At 36.2% G+C, this 12,047-nt stretch overlaps 1 protein-coding gene and 1 pseudogene across 4 annotated transcripts; one reads left to right on the top strand and one right to left on the bottom strand.

The window, feature by feature from the left end:
* Positions 1-337: 337 nt before the first annotated feature.
* Positions 338-2,023, bottom strand: LOC149162926 (peptide-N4-(N-acetyl-beta-glucosaminyl)asparagine amidase A pseudogene; annotated as a pseudogene).
* A 1,258-nt stretch (positions 2,024-3,281) lies between these two features.
* Positions 3,282-7,993, top strand: LOC149162925 (ferritin-4, chloroplastic-like). 4 transcript variants are annotated; one of them, XM_089437455.1, is made up of 9 exons: positions 3,282-3,686; positions 5,239-5,563; positions 5,684-5,767; positions 6,411-6,471; positions 6,596-6,683; positions 6,908-6,969; positions 7,117-7,182; positions 7,310-7,373; positions 7,663-7,993. In XM_089437455.1, exons 2-9 carry the CDS (start codon positions 5,256-5,258, stop codon positions 7,725-7,727), a joined length of 798 nt encoding a protein of 265 aa, XP_089293581.1. In that variant the 5' UTR covers positions 3,282-3,686; positions 5,239-5,255; the 3' UTR covers positions 7,728-7,993. The 4 variants fall into 4 exon arrangements, with proteins under 4 accessions (XP_089293581.1, XP_089293582.1, XP_089293584.1 ...); XM_089437456.1 differs by lacking the exon at positions 3,282-3,686 and adding an exon at positions 3,857-4,009; XM_089437458.1 differs by lacking the exon at positions 3,282-3,686 and adding an exon at positions 4,145-4,324.
* Positions 7,994-12,047: the final 4,054 nt, after the last annotated feature.

The raw sequence follows: 12,047 nt of genomic DNA, 5'->3' as shown, positions 1-12,047 counted from the left end.
CTAATCTATCAACTAGCAATTGTCCCAAAAGGTACAAAGAGAGGCCGATAGGATTATTAAATTAGAATTGTTGAATTTCTCTAGAAGAGATGTTGGTTCAAGCCTAACGGATGAGCAATTTGAGCTGGCTAAAGGCCTTCTAATTGTTTTTTATTATTGTAAAATTATATTGATAATTCATATTATACGATGGATGAAATGTAAGTTAATGTTACAGAAAACTATTGCCAAAGAAAACTATGACAATCAATTACCATTTGCCCATAAATAAAATAGTAGAAGAAAAGGAAACTATTTTTCACGTGGCATGAAGTTGGAAAAAACAAACTATCTCTCACTAGGATGTGTTGCCACACAAAGTCTCTGCTAAGTCTGAAACAAGTGCTGAGTTGATTGCTTTAACTTGCTTGGAATAACAACCTTGAGTGCTTTGATAATTGTACGTTTGTTGGGTGCTGGTGATCATATTGCCTCCCCATGCATTTTGATTATTATTCAGAGAGCTGAAGAACGTTCCACTAGAGTCAACAACGGATGCATTTTTATTAAGTGCATTTGAAACATTTATTACAGCCATAGGAGCATTGAAATCTAAATATAAAGTGAAGAAGTCATCAACTTCATAGGATAATTCTATTCTTGTGGCTGCCTCTACAATAACCTTACTATTGGTTGCTGTCATTTGGTTCACAATCTGTCGCTCTCCAAGTGCTTGAAAAGTCATTAAATTATCATACGCGAACTCTTGCGAAGTATTAGTAATGAGCTTGCCATGAGAGGATTCTACCCAGCTAGAGGAAGAGATCCTCCTATTGCCAAATGTGTGAAATGATCCATCCAACTCTTTGAAGTTTGACACCAGAGACAACTCCAACTCCGGCTCCTCGTGTCCAATCAATTGCCCTATGATTGCACTGCTAGAGTTCCCATCAAGCCACAGGTGCAAGTTCACATCTATAAACCAAGCATCCAGAGCATTGGTCACGCCGAAACCGAATGTGTGCTCTTTTCCATCCAACAGTTCCCCCAAAAAGGGTGTAACCTCAATCTCATAACTAGGCAGATCAAATGTCCCAATACCAACCAAAGGATCCCAGAACTATGTATCAATCCCTCCTGTATAAATCACAGGAAAAGGCCACACAACACCTACAAGGACCCCATCGATAAAGGCCACCAATTCTCTAAAAGGCCCATTACCAGGTCCAGTCAAATTATTTGCCTCAATATACACATTGGGGGGATTGTTGTACCAGAACTCATCATGTTGATGGAATGAAGCAAAAATCTCCAAAACGGCCTTGTAAGCATTAGGTGGTAGTTGCAACGACTTCGACTGCACATCAGACGAATTTTCTATCTGAAACCAGGATCCCCCAATATGAGAACTAGGAAGCGAAATAGGCAGAATCAGATCTGCAAACCCTGTGTTATCTAACCCGTTATTCCCAGAATCTCCATAAAAATTAAATGTTATATTGACATGATAAACCCCAGTATAAGTCTTATCAACTACGTTATCAAGCTGGACTTCAAGGATTTGAGGCTTATCTAACAATGAAGAATATTTAGTAATATCCTTCTGAATGATCCATTCAATCATTCCTCCATCGGGTTCTGTTGTACAAGTGCGCAGGATCTCCACTTCACTCAACCACACCCCTGCAATACGGTCATACTGAAACCCATCACATGTTGCCTTCCACTCCATCACCACTTTCGTCCAATTCTTCTGACAGTTTGGGGGTGGCGTATACTTTCCTATAACTGGAGGATAATTATACGTGTACCCAAAATCGTGGTCTAACAGTTGGACAGAGCATGGATTCTCGTGGGGAACCTCGATGGGCTTTGTAACCTCAAAAAATTCCTCAGCATTGCCTTGGAAGGGAGACAGATTTACCCGGTCTCTGGGTGGTCGAGCGAATGTAGTAGAGACCTCCCTTGGCCTCCGTACATCAATGATGGCAAGAGTTGGAGTGGCCAGCAGTAACATCACCAGCATCTGCCAATGGATCTCCATCTAAATGCAAAATTCAACACAGTCTACTGATCAACCCTCTGCTCCTTGCCCAGAACTTTATAATGGAAAGCTCCTTGACCAGTGCTTTATAATAGAAACAACAAGGCTGATGCATACTCTGACGGGTGCATGGCGTCCAGAAAATCTTGCGTTTTTCCAAAACGAGCACCCCGGCTTTTTCTTCCACCGGATACGCGGAGATAAGGCCACTAGATTTTTGCTTCGAAAACATTACCAATGTAGGAATTTGGAAAGACTGCTGACGTTCCTCGACGTGAAAATATCTTCACTTAGGGTGCCATAAACTCCACGAACTCTCCCGGAAGCTCGACGCACAGATGTCAAGTGGAGAGTAAAAGTTTTCCGTGCTTTCTTGATTTTCCGTTGTTTCGTTTTCTGGTTCAGATCAACGGTTGAAAGTGTCTCACCTGATCGAACGGAGCAGGGTAAAAGTGTTGACGAAGAAGTTGATGCATAGGAAGGCTTATTAGCCTAAATATCAAAAAAGATCAAATTTCTTAAGTACAAACATTTCCCCATATATCTTATATAATATTTATTATAATTATTAATTATATATATTTTTAATTATTATTATATTTTTTTTATTTTAATGTAATTTAATTGAGTCAAAATATTTACATAATATAACACAACAGGTCATTACATCTTCTTCCAAACTAGGCCGGTATCACCTCTAGGTGTAAGAATGTTCTTGACCAAATTTTATTAACCTAACTTAGATTCATCTTAACTCCGGAATAGAGAGAGATCAAATCTCTAAAAGTTTTGAACTCAAAAAAGAGATTTACATTTTAAGAAATTTGATCTCTCTCAATGTTTAATAGATTGAAAATTAAATTTATTTATTTATTTTTTAATTTAATTTTTATTTAAATATAATTTGATATAATCAAAATATTTAAATAACATAGCATGACATTACAACATCTCTTTCATACTGCATGGAATAGAGAAAACCAAAAAACATATAATCACTTGCTCTAATTTTGACAATACTAGAATTCAATTCTGACAATTTGAATTCTAATGCTAATTAGGGAAAAGTGGCATTGAATAAGAAAAAGGCTTAAAAAAAAAGGTGGCATGGGCTAGAAAAAGTGGCATGGGCTAAAAGTAAGAAATAAGGCTTAAAAGAGTTGAAAAGAGGAATATGACCCGAATGAATCGGAAGGAAATTTGGGTTATCAACTTCGTCCACTCTTCTATCACCATACATACTACCCTATTCAACATTTTATTGCTCTTTCTAGAAAAAGTGGAAAAGGCTGAGAGTGCTCAAAAGGGGAGATATGAACACAATGAATGGCAAGGAATCAGGATTTCAGGGAGGTGCAGAGCACGCGCTCAGCACGCGCCGACGCTATCTTTCAAAGATTATCCACACACGTGTCATCAGATCCCTGATGACCTAGCCGCTGAGATCCTTTAAAAGTCCTAATACCCATTCCCTACACACAGGCTTAAGGAATTTTATTCGTTAGTGTTGTGGAATGAATGTCGTTGAAGCCGTGAGACAATAACTACGGTCTTTTTTTCCTATATAAGGAGTGTCCTCCAAAGCTGCCTTAAAGAAACCCGTGCTCTGTAACGAAAGGCTACATTGTTGAGTAATCAGGAGCATTGGATTGCATTTTTAGAGGTACATTAAGTTTTCTTGAATTTTTAGGTTTTATATTGTAACCAGAGCATCAATTCCTTGTTTGTTTGGCCCCCATTTTGTGTTTTACTAGTGATGTGCCTCAAGAACCGATGTACAAGTCTACAGTCCAGGTGGGCCAGGTTGGGTGATTCATAAGTCTGTGTGTTTGTGTACATTTAACTGTTTCTTGAATTAAATGGTTCATGGGATTCATTGAATATGGACACCAATAAATGTTTGTGGAAACATGGGTTTGATATGTACCACGGTGGTTGCAGTTGCAGAGCAAATCGACATGTAGCCTTGAGCTTCGAAGCTTCCAGGTGCATGTCGGACATGGGTTTATTTTTCTCATCACAAGATATTGAAATATGCTGTTTCATGTGGTGGCATAAACCTTGGTTTTATACTTTGACGTTTGTAGGTTTTATACTTTGACTTTTGTAGCTGTATTTCGATTTCTTGGGCGTCTTCTTTGATACATAGATCTCTCTGGTTTTTCGGTTCTCTGGTGTTTTGTTTTTTCAGTTGTTTAACACCGTTTTTTGTCAGATACTGGAGATGGGTTTTGAATTGAGTTTTTATTTAATTGAACTGTTTGATTCTATGGGGTTCTTCTGGAATCATCGCATTAAAAGGTGGATGCAAACTCTCATAAAATAATATTAATCGCAGAAAAAACCCTAGACTCTACAAGTATTGATATCTACTTAATCGTCGAAAGTCCTATACTCGACCAGTATTGATATCTGTTCCTTTTGGTGTTGATTTTGGCATATTTGCGTATTTTTGCGTCTTGTTATTTTTCAAATAAATGATTATTTTCTTGTCGTCTGGGGCTAGATTGAGAATGAGTGGAGTGTTCCAGTCCCCGAATCCAGAAGACCTGTATCTTGGGCCAATTCGTATATTGACACTAGATCAGTGCGCCTCTAATCAATTTTATCTAAATAATATTCGATGGACAAGGGGAGCGGGATGTTCATGTTCCGTATTCCCCGAAACCCTATACCCATATCATATCTTGTTTCGTTCTTGCTTCAGTTTCTGTTAACGCAGTCCCGAAGGCGCTGTTGTGTTTGGATTAGTTTTATGTATTAAAGTTCGAGGGTGCCTTAATGTTTAGAATTCCATAGTGGATTAGCCAATTCTGTTTTGGTAGAACTTATCATATTGTTTTTAGTCATGCTGCAGTTCCTTCGACTTCGTTTAGTCATTATGGTTTTAGGTATGTATTATAACAACTGTCTTAATGAAATTGAAAGCCCATAATGCGCGCTGTATCTTATCTATTACATCTACATTTATTGGGACTCAGAAAATACTGAACATTGAACTGATGCATCTCTACAGAGACCGTTGGTATTAGTTGGTAAACTTCTTGTCTTGATATTTTCTTGTGCTAACAAAGATAAAATGTTTTGAGAGTCTTGTGTTGGTGTTTGCCTGGTGTGTATTGAAGCCATTCAGTGTTGCTGTTTGTTGGAGAATGAATTCATTTTATTGTTCGGCTTAAGATTTGAAAGAGTGTTGCTTGATTCATGATTTGCAGGGTTAACTAAAAGCAAAATGTCACTCAAAGCTTCCACTACTTTTGGTGCCTTATCATCTCTGAAGCAGCATGATGTCTTCAAGGATAAGGTGGCAGGGAATAATTCCCTGTGTTTGGTACCTTACAGAAGGCAAAAGAGAGAAGGTTTGTGCAGTGTTCGTGCTAGAACTGGAGAGACCAACAGTAGGCCTTTGACAGGTGTGATCTTTGAGCCCTTCACTGAAGTGCAGAGTGAGCTTGTACAAGTTTCCAATAATTCTACTCAATCTTTTGCACGCCAGAGGTTCGCGGATGCTTGCGAAGCTGCTTTGAATGAGCAAATCAAGTATCTTGCTTGTCCTTCTTCGCTGTTTCTTCTGAGTCTACCCACTTTTTAAAGTGTGTATTGTTGCTCACTAGTGATTTCATAGAGATGTATAACATGAAATGGATTTTTCTCTTGCAGTGTAGAATATAATGTCTCATATATTTACCATGCTCTCTTTGCCTATTTTGATCGAGATAACGTTGGTCTGCCAGGATTTGCAAAGTAAGCATTCTGTGCCCCCATTACATGATGCTTTAGTATTATCCCTTTTTTTTAATGCCTGTTCTTTAATTCCCTCCAATTGGTATGTTCAATATCATCTCTCTAATCCCAGGAGTACTTGTTTGCAGTCTCTGATTTATCTGGACTTTATCCAGCCTAAATTATAACTATTATTAGTATTAGTTTACTGCAATTTTCACCAATTTGCACCCCAACCTGTCTGAAGATTATCTTAGGTGTAATCCCATTGTAAAATAGAATAGTAGATAGGAGGAGAAAGAGGTTTGTTTAAGGTTCACCACTCCATAGTGTATAAATGCCTTTGTCCCTTGTGACCATTGGGGGTTAGGTTACTTGCTAACTGCTTCTCATCAATGGGCTGCATAAATTTTTAAATAAAGTTTAAATACAGTTGCTTAGGTGCATTCGAAGTTTAATAAGCTTGTATTTCATATGAACGCGAGCAGAGGTACACTTGAAATGTAGACGTGTGGCATGTGAAATTCAGAACCAATAGCAAGTTGTGATGAAAGTATTAGTCCTTTCTTTTTCGTATGTGGTTTTACAGTTATTATAAACTTCATTGCAGTCTAGGGTTTGAGAAAGCCTTTTAGAAGTGACGCTGGGAGCTCTTTCTTGGCAGGTACTTCAAACAGGCGAGTGATGAAGAACGTGGCCATGCAGAAATGCTCATGAAATACCAGGTACAAAAACTACACTGACTGTAATTAGGATGAACTTGGCTTATTTAATTATTTATTTTTCTAGTCAGGGTTATACCTTTTCTTATCCTTTGAAACATTGGTTATGGGTGATTTGGGAGAATAGAATGTGCGTGGTGGGAAAGTCAAGTTTCAATCCATATTGATGCCTGTCATGGAATTTGATCATCCTGAAAAGGGGGACGCCTTATATGGTGAGTTTATTTCTCGCTTCGTAACTTTTTCCATAAAGGCAATGGTGGTTTTCCATTATATGCGAGTATCTGCATGTTGATGATTAATTTGAGTATGAGTACCGTCCCATTAGTTGCTTACCAATTATATGCTGCTTTTTCTTGCCTTTATAGGTCGCATAAATTTGTTTTAGTAGTCACACTTTTGTTTTCTGTCGGCTTATGTGTTTATGTTGGAGTGACAGCCATGGAGCTTGCCTTGTCATTGGAAAAGCTTACGAATGAAAAGCTTCTCAACTTGCACAGTGTAAGGGGGAGATTTTCAGATTAATTAAGCTGGGTTTTATTTCCATATTGCCTGTTATTCTGTTGACAACATTTGAACTTCATATTATTTTTTAATGTTGGGCAATGGGATGCATAATGCTGAATGGAGAATGGTTTTGGTGATCAGGTTGCTCAACAATGTAACGATGCACAAATGACAGATTATATAGAGGGTAACTTCCTTGCCGAGCAGGTAAAGTAATTGGTCTGGAGGCTATACAGTTTGATGATTTTGTTTATGGTTTTTTGATGTTGTTTATCTAGTTATTTTAAAGTTTGCAATGGACTAATGGTATCTATTTGTCTCTTATGCTTTACAGGTGCAGGCCATCAAACAGGTATCTGAATATGTTGCTCAACTGAGAAGGATCGGCAAAGGACATGGTAAGAAGTGACTCCATCTTCAGTATGTTTTTCTTTTCTTTTCAGGAAACGATGTAATATATCATAATTCAGTGACCTAGCGATGGCTATCCAGTGTTTTGTTTGATGATTGATCTGAAAATACACATTCTATGGCCCAACAAGCCATGAATAAATATGAGAATATAATTGTGGTCTTGAAAGATGCGACTGAAATTTTAGACCAATGGGTGAATCAACTCTGTACATAAGTATATAAAGGTGCCATATAATGGCCTGGAACTTATGTGCTAATTTTGATTTTGTACAGGTATATGGCACTTTGACCAAGTGCTTCTCAAAGGAGCAGATGCTGCTGGTGTTGCAGCTGCTTAGGAATTTCATGGAATTGAAAACCTCTTTTATTATTGAAGCTGTTCCTCCAGAGAGCCATGATGTGATTTCATTAACTTCTTAAACAGACGACGACCATGTTATGCTATCCTTGGATTCCTCCTCGCAGATACATGAGTTTATTATCTTTAGATGACTACTTATATAATTTTGACTTAGCCTATGATTTTCTGAAGCAGTTCCTCCAGTGTAATAACCATGATGTGATATCATTACCTTCATAGAGAGATGACGACCATATTATGCTATCCTTGGGTCCTTAGATTCGTCCTACTCCTACGTCAGGTTATTGTCTTTAGGTGAATACTTTATAATTTTGACTTGTTCAATTATAATGATATTGAGCTTTTATATAAGTAGCCTTTCCCCAAAAGGTTGATGTTATTGATAACATGCTTGCTGTATCTGTATTGTGTAAGTCAACTTGATTAGTGTTTTGCGTGTCATGAAGATGAGGGATCCACAATAAATTGTTTAAATTTGATTGTCCCTTCGAAAATATCAATTAATTTTGGTTTTTCTGAACGAACTGTTCGGCATTTCGCTATCCATGTAAAGGTATGTGATAATTTCTAAAAACAAATCTTTTAAAGATATCTCCAAATCAAGAAATCCTCATCCCTTTGAAAAAAAGGTAGCTTATGAAAAGTCAGCAGTTTTATTTCAAGAACGGTTTAAAAATATGTAATGCATCATATTATTAGTAGTAAGTACAGCCATGAAGGCATGTAACTACAGAGCAACCTGACTTCCATCTTAAAGAAACAACAAACTAGATGGAACATTTTAAATTAGTTATATATGGTTGCATTTTAAGATTAAAGCACCATTTTATTTTCTACTTAATCCTGATACAGGTATCACCAACCGATGGAAACTGAAAGCCTCTTTTAGTACGTGCTGTACTATTCATAGCAATTGGAAAACTAAGGGGTTGTGACACATGCGATTGAACTAACATGGAACAAAGTATCGTTGTTATTGATCAGACTTTTGCTCGCATTCATATAGAAGAGGATTCCAGAACCTTAAGATACATAAGAAGTTCTTAAGCCATATTGATTTGAAGTCTCTTATGTTGAGGAGCTTCTTAGGATGACCTTTTGCTGTTACTTGGTTATTTGTATCCATTGAAAGGGTAGAAGTGTTGATGTCATTCTTTCATGGAATAAAATGGACAGTTTCCAGTATGAGTAAGTATAATCACTGGAAACCATTCTACTGATGAAGTTCTTTTTCTCAAGGGCTTATTGCAATTATTTAATTATGTTGAAAATTTAACTCGAAAAAAGAGAGATTCAAACCACTTTAATAAATTTAATAAAAACTGTAAAATTGCAAAAAAAAAAAAAAAAAAAAAAAAAAAGTTTAATTGTAAAAAAGAGATTCAAACCACTTTAATAAATTTAATAAAAACTGTAAAATTGCCCCAAAAAAAATTCAAACTAACTTAATCAATTGAATATAAACTGTAAAATTTCAAAAAAGTATTGAAAGTATTCAAACCTCCTTAACAAGGGGACTGGTAAGGTTAAATATCTTTCATAAAGTGAAAAATGAAAAAAATCAATATCTATCAAAAATTCTAAAAACATTCAAACCACTCATCTCTACAATGATGTTTTATCAATTAAGTTTTTGATATGCTCTTCACAGTTGGCAAAATTAAACACAATGTTGTTGAGAACTTTTGGAAAGTTGTGTATTTTGTTCAAAAAGCCTCACGTTTCGGGTGAACACTTGACCCATCTTCTCGGGCAAGAAGCTCAACAAATGACAGGAAGAGCGTTAGACTTCCTGATAGGAAAGTATTTAGTGCTTTCTATGAAGTCTCACCCATATATCCATCACTTGTCTTGTCATATGGTGGTCTTTGAAAATGGAGAATAACATCCCAGGTTTGAGAGCCTTTTATGTTTTTGTTGAGCTTTCCTTACTGATATTTTTTTTCTTCAAGCTTCTTAGAGTTTTCTGTTTTTTTCTTTTAGTTGACTATTCAACACTTCTTCCACTCTTTCTGCTTCCGATTTTTAAGTAATGATGAAGATGATTTCTTTCAAAGTCTTTTGTTTTTATTCTTGAGGTTTCTCTTCTCAAGGCATTGGTGAATTATGCTTCAAGATCTACTATGTCTTAAACACCTTGTTTTTCTTTTTCTTTTTACTCTTATGTTTTATGTATGTTGGATTCTAATCTTGTGGGTTAAAATAGGATCTCTCTTATATCATCATTATTCTCTTTGGAGTAGATACTTTCCTTTTTAAGAAATAGAGGATAGGAAGAGTGTTGGACTTCATGATAGGAAAGTATCTAGTGCTTTCTATGAAGTCTCACCCATATAGCCAACACTTGTCTTGTCATATGGTGGTCTTTCTATGAAAACCCATATAGCCAACACTTGTCTTGTCATATGGTGGTCTTTGAAAATGGATAATAACATTTTTTATGTTTTTGTTGAGCTTTCCTTGATGAGAATTTTTTTCTTAAGCTTAGAGTTTTCTTTCTTTTCTTTTAGTTGACTATTCAACACTTATACTCTTTCTACTTCATCTCTTTTAGTAAAGATGAAGATGATTTCTTTCAATAGTCTTTTGTTCTTATTCCTGAGGTTTCTCTTCTTAAGACATTGGTGAACTATGCTTCAAGATCCACTATGCCTTCAACACCTTTTCTGTTTCTTTTTACTCTTGTGTTTTATCTATGTTGGATTCTTCTTTTGTGGCTAAAAATAAGATCTCTTTATATCATCATCATAATCATATCATCTTCAAAGAAATCATTATTCTCTTTGGAGTAGATATTTTTCCTTTTCAAAGATTTTTCATTGAAGACCTTTTTTTATGGGTTAATCCGGGTTTTTCCTCATCATCACTATCTTCCCTAAAGGATCTTTTTATATGGATCTTCTCTTAAGTTTTTAGACTAGTTGAGCCATTTTTGTTTTTTGGACTCATCATTGGAGCAATCATTAGACTTACATTTTCTTGACTTAGATGTCTTAAATGTTGCTTCCTTATGTGATGATTTTTAGCCATTTTTGTATTTTGGACTCATTATTGGAGCAGTGACTAGACTATTTTCTTGACTTAGATGTTTTAAACATTGCTTCCTTATGTGATGATTTTTCCATTTTCATTTTATATGCAGTGACAAGTTTGTGAAGCTCTTCCATTTTTATATTCTCCAAATCCTTCAATTCTTCCATGACAAAGACTTTGGCATCAAAACAAGTTTGTGAAGCTCTTCCATTTTTATATTCTCCAAATCCTTTAATCCTTCCATGACAAAGACTTTGGCATCAAAACAAGCTTTCAAATTGTCTCTGGAAAGTTTGACACTTTGCTTTCTTTACGTTGTCATCTCCTTCATATTTTCTTACAAGCTTGTCTTGCATCTCTTTAGTTGATTCACATTGTTGACACCTAATTATGGGGATTGAATGAACACTTGTAAATAATGTAAATAGTAAATAATGGAAAATAAAGAGTCATTGGGAGTTGAAAAGCAAGAGTCACTCCCTTATTTATATCACAAGGAGTAATATTAATGAATAAACACAGTTGATTTGAGGAGTTCCTTGGCCTGACATGGTATTAAAGCTAGTTTCATTTTTAACTTTTCTTCCCTTGTAATTACTTGATTCACATTGTTGACACCTAATCATGGGGATTGAGTGAACACTTGTAAATAATGTAAATAGTAAATAATGGAAAATGAAGAGTCATTGAGAGGTGAAATCCAAGAGTCACTCCCTCATGTATATAACAAGGAGTAATCTCAATGAATAAACATAGTTGATTTGAGAGTTACATCCTGGCCTGACATGGTATTAGAGCTAGCTTCATTTTTAACTTTTCTTCCCTTATAACTCCCTTCTACCATTTTTGCAGTCTTCCCCATTTCTGCAGTCTGCGATATTCTTTATTCCTATGAGGTATTAGAGCTCTTAGTCCTCTGCATTTCTTGTTGTCATATGCGTTGTGCCACACCACCAGTTTTTACTATATGGCTTTTAGACAACGCTCTCGCTGCCTGTATGGCTTTTAGACAACACTCCCACTGCTCAGGTTTTGCTCTGGTTTCAAATCTGATGTGAGAGAGATGGTGCAAAATTTCGTTCGTTGGAGAGGAAGGGCGATTGAGGCTCATAGACGTCTGGAAACTACCTCACGTTGAAGATTTCAAACATTTTATCTCATGGCATAATGCTTCTAGTATCCCAACTCTCGGTTACTATTGTGAACTATATGTTATATTCATTATGTGTCTATTCACTTTAGTTGGTCCCTCTCCCTTGTGAAG

Source organism: Pinus tabuliformis, chromosome 5_2 (genome assembly GCF_031772625.1).
Source record: "Pinus tabuliformis cultivar Carrire ecotype Pingquan chromosome 5_2, CPIR1, whole genome shotgun sequence".
NCBI lineage: Eukaryota > Viridiplantae > Streptophyta > Pinopsida > Pinales > Pinaceae > Pinus > Pinus tabuliformis.
Note: the sequence above shows the minus strand (reverse complement) of the source record. Positions and strands in the feature narration are given on the sequence as shown.

Excerpts from the sequence above, each read along its gene's own strand:
- LOC149162925 (XM_089437455.1), top strand. The coding sequence starts at position 5,256 with ATGTCACTCAAAGCTTCCACTACTTTTGGTGCCTTATCATCTCTGAAG. Across the intron at positions 6,684-6,907 it reads AAAGGGGGACGCCTTATATG|CCATGGAGCTTGCCTTGTCA; the intron begins GTGAGTTTATTT and ends TTGGAGTGACAG. Across the intron at positions 7,183-7,309 it reads GTAACTTCCTTGCCGAGCAG|GTGCAGGCCATCAAACAGGT; the intron begins GTAAAGTAATTG and ends TATGCTTTACAG.